This window comes from Halichoerus grypus, chromosome 3 (genome assembly GCF_964656455.1).
Source record: "Halichoerus grypus chromosome 3, mHalGry1.hap1.1, whole genome shotgun sequence".
NCBI lineage: Eukaryota > Metazoa > Chordata > Mammalia > Carnivora > Phocidae > Halichoerus > Halichoerus grypus.
In genome coordinates this window covers 94,355,496-94,374,797 of record NC_135714.1, presented here as the reverse complement: position 1 = coordinate 94,374,797, position 19,302 = coordinate 94,355,496, and the positions used below count along the sequence as shown (strand labels likewise).

The 19,302-nt window shown below is 32.7% G+C and overlaps 1 protein-coding gene across 1 annotated transcript in view; it reads left to right on the top strand.

Moving 5' to 3' along the window:
• LOC118553816 (bifunctional heparan sulfate N-deacetylase/N-sulfotransferase 4) overlaps positions 1–19,302 on the top strand; it is a 300,517-nt gene that overhangs the window by 31,435 nt on the left and 249,780 nt on the right. The window contains exon 3 of the mRNA XM_078068202.1: positions 4,290–5,515. Coding sequence (XP_077924328.1) covers positions 4,538–5,515 — 978 coding nt within the window. The 5' untranslated portion in view covers positions 4,290–4,537. The remainder of the gene's footprint in view (positions 1–4,289; positions 5,516–19,302) is intronic.

Here is a 19,302-nt window from a genome sequence, read left to right as displayed (position 1 = left end):
TTTATTTGACCTTTCCAAGGTTCTTAAGTTGGTGTTCCTACCCTACATGCTGCCTTGCTTTTTTTTTTCTTTGTGACGCGCACAGCACTAGATAAGTGTATAGTAAACTTACTTTTCCTCGTTGTGTTTCTTCTTTACATTCACTCTACTACCACTCTCATAACACTTCTGACTCTAGATGTATGGGTTTTCCCACACAAGCAATGCTTTGTGACACCAACTGGGTGTCCTACAATTCAGTTCAATTTGGATACGACCCAGAGTTAGTGCAGACCACACAAGTTAAGGACTCAGTCCCAGGAGACTGACCCCACCCACTTCAGATGCCGATTGCAAGTCTTCTCTCTGACTTTGAGACAAATCAAAGATTCTTGTGACCTCACCTTGGATTCAGATTCGATTGTTTGCTAGAAAGCTCACACAACTCGGAATCACTTACTTTCATTTACCAATTTATTGTATGATAAAAAATACAGATGAACAGCCAGATGAAGAAATACATAAGGTATGGTAGGGTCCTAAGTGCAGGAGTTTCTGTCCCTGTGTATCACCCTCCTGGTTTGTGGATGTCTTCACCAACCTGGAAACTCTACAGACCCCCAAATTTTAGGAATTTTATAGAGGCTTCATCATTTGATCATGATCCATCATTGACCCAATTTCCCTCTCCCCTTTCTGTAGGATGGGGGCAAAGCTGAAAGTTCGAAACTTCGAAACAGGGCTTGGTCTTTCTAGTGACCACCAGGATCCCACCAAGCATTGCCTCATTAGGAAAAAAGCTATCACTATCACCCAGGAAATTCCAAGGGCTTTAGGAGCTCTGTGTCAAGGAACCAGGGTCAAAGACCAAATATTAGAACAAAAGATGTTCCTAGTGCTCTTATCACTTAGGAAATTACAAGTGTTTTAGGAGCTTTGTGCCAGGAACTGGAGGGCAGACATATATGTATAATTTTTTCTATTATTTCACAATAAGAGATTCAGACACATCACAGACTACATCGCTTTGGCATCAGTAACAATGCCAAACTGTCTCCTATCTCAGGCATAGAACATAAGTAAACATCTTTGGTATACCATCTTTTATGGTCCACACTTCCCCATTTCCACTGGCTAATTTTTGTTAGGGAAGGATAAGTGGGAGGATTGAATGGAAGGGTAACTCCTTAGGTTAAAACACACACACACTCACACACACACACACACACACACACTCATACTCAAACTCACACACATTCAAATTCACGTATCTACAATGGCAATAATATGTATCTATCATTCTTCTAACTGAACATATTAATGTTAAATAAATGTCACATTTAAATTTTATTTATTCTTTTGGTTGGCAGATTCTAGTTCCATATGCTTTTTAGTTTTTTTCACTATTGCTTATTAAGATGAGCTGTTCTAATATGCAAAGCTGACATCTCATCCTTTGTGTATTCAAAAATAAAAATCACATCTTTAGGGGTCTGGGTGGCTCAGTCGATAAGCGTCTGCCTTTGGCTCAGGTCATGATCCCTGGGTCCTGGGATCGAGGCCACATCAGGCTCCCTGCTCAGCACAAAGCCTGCTTCTCCCACTCCCCCTGTTTATGTTCTCTCTCTCTCTGTCAAATAAATAAGTAAAATATTTTTAAAAAATAAAATAAAAATCACATCTTTAATGTCAGAATAGATAAGGATGTAACAAAGCATTAACTTGTCATGCATTTAGTTTCTTTTTAAATTCCCAACTAAATTTATTTTTAAAATACTAAGCAAACCCCCAAAGTATGTGGATTAAATAGATTTCTGCTCTTGTGGGTGATATGGGGGGTGGGAGGATGGGGATGGGGCTAATAACATGTATGCTTAAATGGATTTCTAAATCAAATACTTAAGCTTGGAGAAGTCTAGTAATAGACATCATAGAAGACTACATAATTTCCTTTGGAAAATTTCAATTTTCTTTCAATATTTATTATATATATTGTTTAATTTAATTTTTAGTTTTAAAATGTACTTTATGAAAATTGTCAGATACATATAAAAGTAGAGGATAGGGTATAATTGGTTTATTTTTATTTTTATTTTTTTTTTTTAAGATTGTATTTATTTGCGAGAGAGAGAATGAGAGACAGAGAGCATGAGAGGGAGAAGGGTCAGAGGGAGAAGCAGACTCCTGCTGAGCAGGGAGCCCGATGTGGGACTCAATCCCGGGACTCCAGGATCATGACCTGAGCCGAAGGCAGTCGCTTAACCAACTGAGCCACCCAGGCGCCCGGTATAATTGGTTTATATATTTTAACCAAACCAAAGCCTTTTTATTGCTGTATTTCATTTGTTTTTAGTAAAATGTAATTCAATTTATTTATAGGGAATAGAATTTTGAAACACTTGAAAAGTTTTTGGAGAGCAAATAATCATCTTAAAGAATTAAGTTTCATATCAGTATTAGTAAGTCCCTGACATGGAAGTAAATTTTCCCTTAAATTAAATATGAACTCACTGGGAAGGTTTTTCAAATGGGTTTACTGTCTTTCACAAGCAAAAATTCAAGTGTCTCTCTCTCTCTCCAAATATATACATACAGATGTATATATTTAGAATCTGAAGAATTAAAATGGTAGAAATTGTAAAATTTCAAATTATAGATTTTTGAGATTGTTTTAATTTTTTCCCAAAATCTAAGGTATAAACAAGTTATTTCAAGTTATTATTGAACTTTATTTAAATTACCAACTAAGAAAAATGTATTTCAGAACATAAAAATATAAAATGGAAGTAGTGATATAATATTATAAAGTGTAATCATTTAATCTTTTAATCATTAAGTTTTTAATCATTAATAACCAGTAATTACAGATTCCTTAAAATTATTTATTTTTTTTTTTAAAGATTTTTTTATTCATGAGAGACAGAGAGAGAGAGGGGCAGAGGGAGAAACAGGCTCCCAAGGAGCAGAGAGCCCGATGCGGGACTCGATCCCAGGACTCTGGGATCATGACCTGAGCCGAAGGCAGACGCTTAACCATCTGAGCCACCCAGGCACCCCAGATTCCTTAAATTTAAAAAACAAAATATAAAAACCCATAAAGTATTTACAATATGTTACAATATATACAATATGCAGCTCTTATATTATAATACAGGCTACTTTGATTTTTTTATGATATTGTATGTCAATAATATACAGCATTATTATATATTAAAGTATATGTATCACAGATTGAAAACATGAACTTTTTGATTGTTTCCACTAGTTTGACACTAGTTTGGCAAACTGGGAAATGGAAAATTCCATAAATAGTCTAAAACAGTTTTGAGAAGAATGAAGAAAAATTTTCTAGAAAACAATTCACTAAAAATCAGAGTCATCCATCAGAAAAAAAAAAATCTAATGATGGAAAATTATGTCCATTTGTGGTGAAGCCATTTGGGGAAGATTTTTTTTAATTCTATCTACATTCTTTTTCTTTTGAACTAAAGAAAGTGATAGGGAAATAGAACATTTGATAGTTGGATAAAAATTAATAATGAATAAAAATATAAATTAATAAAAATTCCATTTTAATTCTGATTACAGGAGTAAGCCAAATTTAGGAATGCGCTTTGAGACAAACATGTCAAAGCTTTCCTTCTCATCTAGGTTCCTGGTCCCTTATTAGAGAGGTCTGAGGATGGTTGTTCCCATCTTGTTCTTTCTCCCATAGCTTCTCTCTCACTTTGCTTCTAAGAATAGAGGAGAAATCTTGTCTATGTTACAGTGAAGAAGGCCAAGTGTCTCCTTGTAACTTCAGAAAAGGATATATTATTAAAGGGAAAAACCTGTAACAACTATATACTTAAGACAAAATCATTCCCTCAGGTTGGCTCTCCAGATACTTAACAGATACTTAAGAGCATGTTTCACTGTTCCAACTCCCACACAAATATTTGATTTCCTAATTCTTTATGTAAATAATGTTTACCAGTCCTGTAGAAGCCATCTTTATGGTAATTAACATTTACACTAAAGCTTTCTTTCTCACCTCTCTTTTTTTTTTTTTTGAGATGGTTAGTTTGAAAATTTATCTCAATATGTGTGTATATATACTCTTTGGCAAAATCAAATAAGATTCTGTATTCTTGAGGACACGAAAAAAATCTACTCTAATAGTAAAAACCTAGACTATAAACTTCAGACTATTAATATTTTAGCATATTAACACACTAAAATTATCTTTGATATGTATGTTTCTTATATATAAGCATCTATATCACATAAATATTTCTATTTCTAGTCATTACATTTCTCCTTTTTTTCAGATAATGTTTAAAGGATTCTGCATCAGTATTTGGTATTGGACAAATTCAAAATCTCTTCTTCAACTTTTGATCTCCTGCTCTGTTGCCTTCCAGCTTTAACTTATTTGTGATCCCTTCAAACATTTTACATGGTTTGCAATGGTTACATGAACTTGTGGGAAGTGATATTTGCACCATCTCATACTTTATTCACTATGGCACTTTAGGAAAAGAAATTGGAATAAACTTCCAAAGCAGTATTTTGAAAAATGAATCTTATTGTGAAGCTTCGGAGAAGTTTTCGAACATTGATTGTTCTCTTAGCTACCTTTTGCTTGGTGAGCATTGTCATTTCTGCCTACTTTCTCTACTCTGGCTATAAACAGGAAATGACACTTATTGAAACCACTGCAGAAGCAGAATGTGCTGACATCAAAAGTCTACCATATCGGTCATTGGAGCTAAAAACAGTTAAACCTATTGATACATCCAAAACTGATCCTACTGTCCTCCTATTTGTGGAGAGCCAGTACTCTCAACTTGGTCAAGATATCATAGCTATCTTGGAGTCTAGCCGATTTCAGTACCAAATGGTCATTGCCCCCGGCAAGGGGGATATACCTCCTCTTACAAATAATGGCAAAGGAAAATATATTTTAGTCATTTATGAAAATATTCTGAAGTATGTCAGCATGGACTCATGGAATCGAGAGCTTTTAGAAAAATACTGTGTGGAATACAGTGTTAGTATAATCGGTTTTCATAAAGCCAATGAGAACAGCTTACCAAGTACACAATTAAAAGGCTTTCCTTTAAACCTTTTCAATAATCTAGCTCTAAAGGATGGTTTTGTCAACCCTCAGTCTCCTTTGCTGCATATTACCAAAGCCCCCAAGGTTGAGAAAGGCCCTCTTCCTGGGGAAGACTGGACTATTTTCCAATATAATCATTCAACCTACCAGCCCGTGCTTTTAACTGAATTACAGACAGAAAAATCCCTTTCATCCTCATCCAGCAAACCACTCTATGCGACAGTGATTCAAGATCTGGGACTTCATGATGGAATTCAGCGAGTTCTTTTTGGCAACAACTTAAACTTTTGGCTACACAAGCTCATCTTCATAGATGCCATCTCCTTCTTGTCAGGGAAGAGACTGACACTGTCCTTGGACAGATATATTCTTGTGGACATTGATGATATCTTTGTTGGGAAAGAGGGAACAAGGATGAATGTCAACGATGTGAAGGTAAGAACATTTATAAATAACATCATAATTTTTATTTCACTAACTGTGGTATTAATAAAATATAATTTTGAATATTTTAGATTCCTAATTACAAATTACAAAATTTTCAGATGTCATATGTTTGAAATTAATTAGGCATTTAGAAAAATTTTGAACTAAGCCTTGACTACTCCTCACATACATACCTCAGATGTTTCGGAAGGGATAGAACTAAAATATCCCAAAGAATATTTGAACTTAATCTCCTGGTCTCTTCTTAGACCTTGACCATCTCAGGTGGAACCCTGTAGAACTGTCTCCCCTTTCTAGCACATGTTGCAGTTTGTAGCTGTGAGACTAATATAGTCATAAAACTCGATCTCCGCTGATCCCCTTGCCCTACTTGGGTTTGACAATGGTGGTTGAAATACAAGATGGAGAAGGAACCCAAGGTCTTTTGTAACTTCCAGGAAGCATAATGTTTGTTTACATGAAATGTCCATACACTTGTAAATATAGATATGAGCAAAAATAAAGTTTTATAGGGAAAATGTATTGGACTTGAACTTAGAAGTCTTCCATTATTATCTCTTTTATTAATTTATCATATTGTTTTGGGTAACACAACAGTGTTAGTACTTCTAGTTATGATCAAATTGACTATATAACAAATTCACCTTGCAATTGCTATTAGATAAACAAAAAGCCAAATCTGGTATACTAGGTTAGGTAGGTAATTCTGAGAATAATTCCTTCTTTTTCATCTTGATTTAATATTCTCATTTGTGCCTGCCTTGTCCTGTGTATAACTAAATTCATTCTTGGACAAATAAGTTTAGCAAACATATAAACAGAAATAATAGGGCACGACTTAAAATTATAATAGAACTAAAGATTGTTAAGATCATATCATGTTTTTTGAAGTCCGGTTTTTTTATCCCCCAAAGATGAAACCTCAATCAATACTACTTCAAAATGACAGCATTTTTCCCCATCCTAAGACCTTATGACCACCAAAGTAAAATATGATTAAGACCAGTGATATAAGATCACTTTTTAAAAATCTTCAAAGTACATGTGAACCAGTGAACTTTGTTTTTAATGAACCACTGAATGAAGCAACACTTGACTGGTACCCAAATATTTCATTTTTGACATTGTTGTAAAGGGATTAAGTGATGCCTCTTGAGTTCTGTCTAGATTTTTCTGTTTTTTTTTCTTACTTGTTTTGTATTTACTATTTCTTTAATTAGTATAAATTCTAGTTTTATTTTTATTTCAAAATCATAAACTTAAGAAGAGGTTATATGCTTCATAAGAGTCTCTGAGTGATTCCTATCCTGAAATCCTAAAAGGAGAGGGTTTCTTAATTCAGTTTAACAAAATATATGACTTGAAAAAGTTTTTATAACTCTAACAAATTTTTTTTCAGTTCATATTCAGCTATTTCACTTACTCTGAATAAAAACAAACAAATAGCTATTCATCACTATACAATATTCACTGATGACTTCTTAAGTGACATAACCCCAAAAGGAGTAGCAGAATACTGAAATTTAATGAAAGTTAGAACAATGTCACAGGCAGAGAAAGGATCAGAAATGTTGTATGTGTATATGGAATATATGTAGTTTGTGTATGTATGTGCACATGTATCTTAATTATATACTCTACACACACACACACACACACACACACACACACACACACACACACACTGTCACTTTGAAGAAAACCCTTTTTCCTGCCCCTTTTGGTGATTCTTCCTCAGAACTGTTAATCAAAGACTATCGGAAACTTGATTGGAACTGAGGGCTATTACCCTCTTGGTTACTTAAAGGTCAAGAGGAAATACAGTTTTCCAAATATAAAAATTATAGTCCCAGTACTTGGCATTTGATTTTTATTTTGACCTTATTTTTGGGTAACTATGATTTTGTGGAAAAGAATTTTAAATTATGTGTAGAAAAGTTCTCAATACTCCCATGTTCTTCACCCTCATGTTCCTTTTCTGGTGTTGTAATATTCAATCATACACTGGTAAAAATGAGGAGAAATCCATCTTCCCTCAAATTTCCCCTGAATTTCCTAGAACAAGAGTATTGCATGGTCACTGAAATTTTTCTATATAATACTGAAATAGAGAGTAGAGGTATTCTGTTCCTCAGCAGAACACATATGGGAAAGCATATGGGTCATGGTTGAAAATTCTTGGTTATTTACATGATTGGACTCTCCCTGGGCCACTCCCACAATTAAACCTGGAGCATATATCTGGGAGCATTTACAACAAATTCAAACACAGTTTTGCCTGCAACACCACCTCACTCTGTTGACAAAAAATATATTAGCATATTTTAGCTTGAGCACATTTTCCCATTTTGAGACAAAGATTCTGGATCATACTGCTAAAGAATTAACATTTTTAAGGCACAGCATTTGATACAGTGGAAAGAGAACGAGTTTTGTTGTTTTTTTTTTAAGTGAACTTGAAAACCCATATTCTTTTCACTTCATTGTTCTACCTAACCTAAGCTACCATATATCTAGCTTCTTTTAGAAACTTACATACTTTATCTGATTTCATCATGCCTTCCTCCAACCAAAGCCCTTGAGATAGAAATCAGTAGGTTCATTTCCAAGGCAAGCAAAATTAAGCTCAGGCATTTGCAGTAACTATCATCTAATTGTTGCCAAAATTTTATCATATATATGTATAAACTCAAGATATAAGAGAAAAATTATTCATGTATATGATCTTATAGAAACTAATTATATTTCAAATGATTGTAAAATATTAGTTATCAATAACGTCAGAGAATATGGTCATGTTTTAACCTGGTAATATTCCTGTGTGGTCTTAGAGGCAATCACAAAATATTCCTGTACATCTAAACTTCTATTAGCAGGATGACCTCAGGCTATTTAGGGTGATGTCTTATACACTTGAATCTATTCTTTACTAGTTTTGAAAACAACTCTCAATTCATGATGGCCTTAATTATATGTATGTAATGTTCATTCCAAATGTGATAACAGTTGAGCAATAATGTATTTTTAGGGAAAGCAAAAATAATAAATGGCTATACTGATTATTAAAATTTTAATTTTAAAAAACTTCTTGCAGCCCACTAATTTGATTTCTATGGAAAATGCTTTACCCTTGGTTGGAACATTTTGTATAGTCTTGGATGTTTGGCAGAATTAATGTGTTCTTTTTTCATAGTTTCCTAAGATAGAATAAATGTTCTTTCCCAATAAGGGATTTGAAAACATGAACATGGTGAATGTAAGCTTCCACATGGGCAATGAAATCAGATTTATTATTGATGCCATCAATAATTTTGGTGCTTTAATCAATTCTGTGACCTGTTGCTGCTTTCTCTGTTGGCAACAAAATATCATTATTAGCATTTTTATGTGTCTTTACATTTCTTAAAGAAATACATTTATTTATTGAACATCTACTGTATATAAGACTATAAGACATTATCTGCCTAATAAATCTAAACTTCTTATTTTAAGGTTCTATATGGTCCAGTTCAATATACCTTCTCAACATTTATTCTTACTATTTCTCAATACATACTGCTTGTATTAGGTTAGCCCACTGTCTATTCCTCAGCTATAGCTTGCTCATGTCTATCTTGACCTCTTTTCTCAGTTTCTGTGCCTTGACTAAAATATATTTTCTGAATCTACCTATATTTCAAAAGATATCTTAAGTCCTACTTCTTATGATAAGGTGATACATGTCCTAATGACCCCAGTAGGTGGGGATTTCTCTTTAAGTCCCTGAATAATCATTGGCCTTAAGTCTCACTTAGCATCCTCATGTACACGAGTCAACTTCAAAATTAGACAATGAGACATTTTTCTCATACATGTACATATGAGAAAGTACATAACAAGGAAACTTAGACATGATTTGAAAACATTTAATTGACAATTATTATCCTGTCTTTAACTATTTGGTGAGTGCAGGACTAATTAGTCATAGAATTGATTTACTACATTAAGACAAATAATTTAAGGGTAGTTTTGAGGTTTGTCTCAAAACAAGTGGCTTGTATATTCTAAGTAGGGGGCAGAACTAGAAAAAAAATTTATGTTGTAAACCTGGAATCAAAAAAAAAAAAAAGAAAGAAAGAAAGAAAGAAAGTCCGCAGCTAATTGGTTTCTTTTTCTTTTCTTTTTCTTTTTTCCCTCCACATGGTGTTTTTAATGGATGTACCCTAGACTAGTGCTAAGGCTTGATCCAGATAAAACAATTTAGCAATATCTTAACCTGGATATTTTCATGCATTTATTTGACTATATATTTCCTGAGTTAAAAATCATATGTTCAAAGATTTAAAATGCAAAATAAATTGTGCAAATTGAATGACCAAAACATGAAAGATGTTAATTTATTAGATATAAAGGAGACAATTAATAAAGGATCTTACAATACAGGTAAATGAGTTTTGGTTACTTCCAATAGCTATTTGAAAGCTTTTACACAAGAAAATGATATAATGAAAATACTTGTGCAGTTTTTTTCTATTACTAATGTAAATATTTAAATAAAATCTCAGTTCAAACATTTGTAGGAATTGTCACATTTAACAGGGATCAGGTTGCTATGAATAGGAAAGAAGAAATCTACCATAGAAGAAAATTTTAAAATCTTGATTAATCATTTGAATAAGGGTTGGAAGAGAAAAAGAAAAAAAACTCATGATTTCTAAAGTCATGATCTAAGAAAACAGGAACTTATTGGTGCTATGAATATTGACACAGAAGATGAGAAAGGCTACATTGGTAATTGAAAAGATTAGTTTTCTAACATTTTTATAATTAGAAATGAAACAGGTTGTTACATCTAACAAATTAATAGGGAAACATTTTTTTTTTTTTTTAGAATTCTTGATATCCTAGACTGAATGGATCACTATCAAAAAGGGAGCTGAAAAGTAAAAATTATATGTGATAAATGGAATCCAGATTTGACACATATCAACCAGTGTAGATTCAGAAATGCAGAACAGTCCAGGCACTAGGAGTTGGATGGATGGCCCAGTCAGACAATCAAGCAAGCAGCAACTGAAAGTTCTTTGGCAGTTTCTAAGTTTGCAAAACATGCATCAGTACGGGTAGCATAACTGCTAAGTAGTGGCCCAGGCAGATGGGATTAGCTTTTATCAAAGATATTTCACAACAGACTGAAGGTACCCAGTCCTGGGATTAGTCTGTAGGCAAAGAAAGTCTTCCACCTGAGAAAAATAGCACAGAAAGCAGTGTCCTAATCATAGAAGAAGGGTAGGATGTGACAACATATGACAATATGGAGTTCAGCATAGGGGACATGACAGGGAACTTGGAAGGCAGGAGCCCAGGCATAACAATAATGCTGTACAGAAGAGAGGAGCCATCAGCAAGATTTGCTGAAATTGCAGTCCTTACACTGACCTAGAACTCCTTAATCCTTAGGACTCTAAGAAAAGGACTGCATTGGGCGCCTGGGTGGCTCAGTTGGTTAAGCGACTGCCTTCGGCTCAGGTCATGATCCTGGAGTCCCTGGATCGAGTCCCGCATCGGGCTCCCTGCTCGGCAGGGAGTCTGCTTCTCCCTCTGACCCTCCCCCCTCTCATGTGCTTGCTCTCTCTCACTCTCTCTCTCTCAAATAAATAAATAAAAAATCTTTAAAAAAAAAAAAAAAAGAAAAGGACTGCATTTAGTATCGCATGGAATCCTTAGATGCCCAGCTGCAAGAATTAGGTATACTATTTGAAGGTGCTCAGTTGGTTCAAAAGATAAGCAGACACTATCAGAGGCTTATTATAAGAATGATTCATTTTCTATATAAACATAGTTAGAATCACTGTGTCAATTAAAATATTTTTGTAAGCTGAGTTTGGCTTGATTGAAAAGAGATGCTCTATGCAATGTATTTTGTCAAAGTTAGTAGTGATCTCAGAAAACCTCAAACAAAACCTGAATTTTGGTTCCAGGCTTGGAAGAGGACAGCCACCATATAGATTTTTATTTATTTAATAAAAAATTTCCTTCTTTTATTTACAAGCTCAATGTAAATGTCTCAGATTTTCTTCTGAATTTTTTCATGTGGCACCATACATTTGATTTGTCAATGGAAGAAAAAACTATCTCTTCCAAAAAAAAAAGATTTCTTTATGGAAGCAAATAGAGTCTGTACTTAAAAAATTACCAAAGTGATATAAAAGTACACTTTTAAATGATAAGAATGAAAAAAAGAGAAAATATATACTAGTAGTATCCCTTCCAAATTGGGCATTTAACTAAAAACATTTACATTTTGTATATTAACTTCATATAATTTAATTCAATCATATTTTTATGTAAGTGAGAAATCATTATTTCTTACCTATGAGCTCCTAATGTCATTTTTTTATTATAGAATTTACACAAACATAAAATATTCAGTTCTTGATTTCATTAGTATAGGCAGGGCATGTTCACAATTATCTGCATTACAAGGTAGAATGCAATATATACCATGGCAAAATGTGGACAATGGGAACAAAGAAGGGGCTATAGTAGGAATTAGGGAAATTTCATGGAGGAGGTAAGATTTGAGTCCTCTGTCACGGTATGACAGAACACTAGCAAATCCAGAGGGGAAGGTATATTCATGGTCAATGGATCAGCCCAAGCTAAGATTTGGCTAAAACTATCAGATTTTTGGGAATAGTAAGTTGTCTGTGTTGGTTGGATGATTAAGTAAGAAAGAAAAGTAAGTGTTATTAAATGCTGAAGATACTGGCTGTGGCCGTAATATAGAACCTTGTTGACAAAGGATACTATTTGAGTCACTGAAAATTTTAAACCAGAAAGTAACATGATCAGAGCTAGGATTGAAGAAAAATATATTGTTTGAACCAGGGATATGTCTTTTGTGGACACCTCTCAAAGAACCTATTACAACAATATAGAAATAATAATTCTTACATATTTTTAAAAATAGGATTTGTTTAGCCTATTAATATATCCTAAGCACTGTGCTAGTCATTAACAGGAAGTATATCATTTAATACTCATAACAACACTAAGAGGAAATATTTTGTACATTTGCGGAATGAATAAAATGAGGCTTGGCAATATTAAGATACTCATCTTGCTAATAAGTGGCAGAGCAAACAAACCCAGACTGTCATGAATGTCTAAGCTTTCTTTTAGAAAACAATATTGTGGTTTTGGGTTTGAGTCTCAGTGCCAGCAGTAACCAGTTAACTTTAGGCATGTTTACTAACCTCTCCAATTCTCAGATTATAGATCTGTAACACTGGTGTAAAAAGACCCACTTCTTAGCATTATAGTGAGCTCTTAATGAGATAAGACATGGAAAGTTGTTAGGACAGAGCCTGAACTGTAAGATTTACTCAATTTAGTTCGGTGGCAGTTAGGATGGAAAGGGGAGATGTGCAGAGCCCATGCACAAGTAGAATTGACAGGACTTGGGCACATACTCATTGGAGGAGTAAAGAAAAAGGAGGAGATGTAATGGCATCATGGTTTTTTCCAGGGTGTATGCATTAACATAATGCAGAAACAGGTGGAAGAAAAGGTGTTGGGAAATTAGGAGTTGGTTTAAAGTCTAATGATTTAATGTGGGATATTCAGATGTAGGCATTTAAAAAAGCAAGTCTAAATTTTTGGACACTGTCAGAGGTGGCAGTATAAATTTAGAAATCATCAAGTTTAATCTTAGTGATGATCACTAAAGGGAAATGAATCAAAGAAAGAAACAGGTTGAACACATTTTTTGGATATCCTGTAAAAAACCCAAGATTATGACAAGTTAGTTTTATACAGAGGAAAATTGTTTCATGTATTAAGATAGTAGCCTTCCAACATCCTCTTCATTAATTATATGAAGAAAGCCTAAAACCTCAAAAAATGCTGGTTGTCCAGAGGAATAAAATTAAAGGAATGCCTAACTGAGAGCAGCATGGTGTTCATGCAACAAAGAAGGCACAATCATTTGTCTGGAATTTGGCAATTTCAATTCTTTTTCCTTCTTATTTATGACCTCTTGATCAACAAGAATTGCAATATGACCCCCTCCTAACTTGACAGTGAGGTGTACCAAATGACTCTTTACCATAAATATCCCTGAAATGTGGAGTGATGTATAGGGGTTAAGAATAAAGAGAACAAGAAAGCTAAATCCTCATTTTTAGTTATTGTGTCCAGAAATTATATTTCAATGAAAGATTTTTATTTAGTTTTTATGTGTTTATTCTCTTGATGACAGTGTTCATTCTGAACAATTCTGCCTTTTTGTTGAAAACAAGGGTTTAGAGGCATACTTTCATTTAAACCTGTTTTCTGGGTATCAACTAATTATTCTTTAAAAAGCACATTTTAAAACAAGACCTGTTACCAAGTTAGGATTTTCTGCTCAGAATAATTTTTAAAGCTTTTTATATACAAATTCAATTTTAATTTAAGATTGGGCATTCCCTGAATTCATTTGCAACTCAAAACAGGTTAAATAGTAATGGATCTAACACTAACATGAGTGCTCACTTTTGTTAGTTTATAGTATAATTACTGAGCAGAGAACAATCTCTTGATACACCAGGGGAAGAATACAATTAAAGTCCATGAGCTCCATTTTGCTACTGGAGATGTAGGAATTGTATCCATGGGAAAGAGAAAATGTTAGAAAATATTTTGGTAAAAGCAACCAGGCTAGCCAGGTCTCAGCAAGGTAGAAAAACAACCCTGATTAGAGTTCTTACATCTCACTGTTAATGCCTAAAAGCCCTGGAGATAGTTATGGGGATATTTTCTGATTAGTTTTGTATATTTTGTCATTCTCTGTGATGATATAAATAGTGATTAATGCTCAGATTATAATGAGCCTCTTTAGCTAAGGTCACCATGTTTTTGTTATGATAATCATCAAAAGATACTACAAAATGGTTTCATTTCTAAAGAATAACTAAAGAGAAAAAAACAAAACAAAACAAAAACTTATTCCTTTTATACTCCCTATAGAAATACACAGCATGTTCTGAAATAAATAATCATATAATCCTGAGGCAGCTAGAATATTATTATTATTATTATTATTATTATTATTAGGGTAATAGATTAAACTATTAAAGTATTTATAGACATTGAATTTTATTTCCATTCAACTCATAATTTTTCATGTCTACTCTGAGCTGCACTCTCTAGTTCCTTGCTGGGGTTGATAATTTCCACCTATTTTCTTTTTTCAAATAAAGCAAATGTTCCTCTGATGTGTTCCTTTATTATTAAACTTTTGAAACATTTCATACGTTCTAAAGAGTGTATATGATGAATATTATTTAAAGGATGATAAGAAAAAAAAATGGCTTTGTCCATACCACTTAGCTTAGGGTATAGAATATGACCACCACCTTTCCATCACATACCACTTTTTCTCCTGGAGAGGTAGTGTCCTGAATTTTGAGAGTTACCATACATTGTGAATGTTACCATACATACAATACAAATTTTCTGCAAATTTTCCCCTTTTATACCTTAGATTTATCTACACTGATGCTTATAATTCTAGTTCATGAAATTTAATTTCTTTGTAGTATTTATTTTTTCCAATATTGATATTGGCAGACTTTTAATTTTTTTGGCTATTTGGTGGATATAAAATTGTATATGAGTTGTTATTTGCATTTCTTGATTATTTATGAGGTTGAAGAGCTTTTATGTACTTGACCATTATTGTTTTCAAATTTTCGTATTTTCAATTGCTTTGAAAGTAAGTTGCAAAACATCAGATTTCATCTCTCACTACCTCAGCATTGATTTCCTAAGAAAAGGAAATTCTCCTTCAATAAACATAATAACAGTATCATACTTAAGAAAATTTAAAAGTACAATATTTTATTATAGTCTATATTAAAAATTTATCCAATTGCCCAAAAAATTTCTTTATATCTTATTTTGGTTTTTCAGGATCAGATCAAGATTTGTAATGTAATAATGTTTATCAACGCAATCTCTTTATTTTAATCTGAAACAGTTCTCTCACATTTTTTGCTTTCATCACGTTGACTTTTTTTGTTTTGACTTTATTTTTTGAGTTTTAGGTTTACAGCAAGATTGAGAGGAAGGTCCAGAGGTTTCCTATATATCCTCTGCCCCCACACATGCATAGCCTCCCCCATTACTAACATCCCCCACCAGAGTGGTACATGTTGCAACTGATGAACCTACACATAATCATCCAAAGTCCATAGCTTATACTAAGTATCACTCTTGGTGTTGTATTGTCTATGAGTTTGGACAATTGTATAATGACAAGTATTAATCATCAAGGTATCCTACAGAACATTTTCACTGCCCTAAAAAATCCTCTGTGCTCCACCTATTCATCCCTCCTCTCCTACGTTTTCATAAATTCTGCAAAGCCTGTGTGTTGTTTTCTCATTTTAACTTTGAATTGTTTGTTTTTATACTGATTTCTAGTTATTTATATAGTCTGGATTCATCCTTTGTTGATGATATGTTTGCAAATATCTCCTCCTGGTATACTACATGTCTTTTCACTTCTTTTAAAGGTGTCATTTCAATGATGAAAAATATTTAATTTTTATTGTAGTAAAATATATCAGTGTTTTAAATACATTATTTATGGGCATTTTTTTGTATGTATGCTTTGTCATCTCTATCTCAAGAAGTTTGTGAAACACTGGCCTTATCTGTTATTTAAATGTTCTCTAATATTCTCAACCTAAAAATTTCATTTGGGGATACATTAAAATTAATCACTTTTAAAATGATTATTATATATTCTTTTTTTTTAAACTATCTTTATGAGTTACTTTATAATTTATATTTTCAAGAAATTTTTCCATTGCATTACTTCAAAATATCTAGTTTAAATTTGTTCACAGTAGAAATTTATTATATTTTAAATCTCTCTAGCAGTTGGTTATGTCATAGTTTCAGTTCTAATGTTCATTTTTTTTCTCTTCCATTTTCTTGATTGATCCATTTGGTAGAAATTAGCTAATTTTATTTTCTCTTTTTTCAATACTCTTCATTGTTCCTTTTTATTTCCCTTTCAATGTTTGCTTTTATCTTTGTACATTCTTGTGAAATTTTTGTTTTATCCTCATGTTCTTTTTCTGTCTTCTTTAAATAAATAACTAACTCACTAAGTGTTACCTTTTTCTCTCATCTATATAGCATTCAGGGTCATATATTTTAAGATTATAATTTAAATAATTGTGTACTTTCTAAAAGTGGTATAGTTACTATCATTCAGTTGAGTTTTGTCTAATTTTTATCACAATTTCTTTTTTTGAACTTTGAATCAATCATGACTGTGTTTTCAAATTTTCTTAATATATAAAGTGTTTTAAAGTATTCTTTTAAAACTGATTTCTAATTCAATATGATCTGTATAATCAGTGTTTGCTAATTTATTGGGAGTTGCATTATGGGGGAGTACAATGTTCCATTTTCTTTCAGGTTCCTCCTACATGTGTGCTTGAAAAGGGTGTATCTTCTCCAGGTTTAGAGATCTAGTTAACAATCTTTGCACAATATTGTTAATTGTGTTGCTCAAATCCTTTGTATCCTTTCTAAGTTTTTGTCTGTTGATCTCTGTATATTTTACCTGACCTGTGAGAGGTATGTCTATATCTACATTGACTATGGTAAAATCAGTATTACTGCTAAAGCTTTCAGTTTGTGATTTATGTATTATAAAGCTCTGCTTTTTTTTTTTTTACTTCTTAGACATTTACTCTTATTATATCTTTCTGATGAATTAAAACCTGTATCATTATCATTATGAAATGACTTCCATCATATCTGAAATATTTTTTTACTAAGATTTTTTTTTTGTTATTTAATGTTATTATAGGTCCACTTCAGTTTTGTTGGCTAAATCGTTATGCATGTTTTTATTCCCAACCTTTCTATGTCCTCTGGACTTAGTTGTGTCTCTGGTAACAGAAAGAATTTCATATTATTGATTTTTTTAAATATAGTCTGACAATCTTTTTTTAAACTAGTGGATCTAATCAAATCTCCAGAAGATAACAGAGATGTAGTATTCAAACAATAATAGCTCTGACTTTTTCAAAATCAATGAATGACAACAATTTTCCAATACAGAAACCTTCCTCACAAAAAATCTGCAGCAGAATAAACCAGAAATAACTCCCTACCTATATACATTATAATGACAAAAATAACACAAGACCAAATTACTCCTCCCAGAAAGAAGAAGAAGAAAGGAGGAGGAGGAGGAGGAGGAGGAGAAGGAGGAGAAGGAGGAGAAGGAGGAGAAGGAGGAGAAGGAGGAGAAGGAAGAAGAAGAAGAAGAAGTAGTTAGACTGGCAGGTGATTTTTGAAAAGCAGCAATGGAAGGCAGATTTAAAATCATCTTTTTTAGGGATGATAGTCTTCTTTTTGTAAAATAGAAACAGAGAGGCAGTTTTTTTTTTTTTTTGGTTTTGGGTTTTTTTTGGCATAGAAGCTGAATGATGGGAAGATGCTTCATCCCAATCTTAAAATTCTGCTTCAAACAAATCTGATATAAATACAAGTTGCTTGGTTTCCAGACATGAACATGTTTTACTGAAGGAAACTTGATTTGGGTGGGAATAAAACCATTATCTTTGTAGGCAAAAATAATACTTAAAACATTAATTTGAGGTAAGGATTAAATCCTGACCCTATTGGTCTTTAACTATAATTTTGTGCAGGTTAATCTTATGTGGCACACTTTTTCCTCATTTGTAGAGTGAGATCTAATAATACCACATATTCAACAGGTGGCTGTGAATATTAAATAATTTAACTGAATAACACTGAGGAAAGTACCTGACATTTTGTAAAAATCAGCTAATTTTCTTGATAATGAAGTTCAAGAAAATAATTCCTTTGATTTTTTCAACAATTTGGTTACTATATTTTACTGATTCTAAGACTCACGTTTAGTTTAATATTTTATCATCTCAGACATTATGATATGCCTTTTAATTCATAGCCTCTTATATTTTATGAAGTGTAGTAAACTAATTTTGCTTACTTTTTAAAAAATATTTATTATTGAAACATAGTTAACATACAGTGTCATATTAGTTTCAGGTGTACAACATAGTGATTTGACAATTCTATGTGATTCAGCGCTCACCATGATAAGCCACCATCTACCACCAAACAATGTTATTAAAATACTATTGACTATATTCCCTATGCTATACTTTTCATCTCCACTACTCATTTATTTTGTAATGAAATTTGTACCTCTTAATCCCTTTCCCCTAGTTTGTCTCCCTCCACCTCACTCCCCTCTGGCAGCCACCAGTTCATTCTCTGTATTTAAGAATGTTTGTTTGTTCATTTGTTTGGTTTTTTTAGATTCCACATATAAGTGAATTATATGTTATTTATCTTTGACTGATTTCACTTAGCATAGTACCCACTAAGTCCATTCATGTCACAAATTGCAAGATTTTATTCTTTTTTATAGCTGAGTAATATTCCATTGCATATATATATCATCTTTGTTATCGATTCTTTATTCTTTCTTTCTTTCTTTCTTTCTTTCTTTCTTTCTTTCTTTCTTTCTTTCTTATTTGTTTTTTCTTCTTTCTTTATTATCTTCCTTATTATCAATTCACCTATGGATGGATACTTGGGTTGCTTCCATGTCTTGTCAATTGTAAATAATGCTGCAATAAACACAGTGGTGGCATATATCTTTTCTAAATTAAACTAATTTTGTTTAAACTGAGATCATAGTTTTTTTATTTACCCACCTAATTACTTAATAT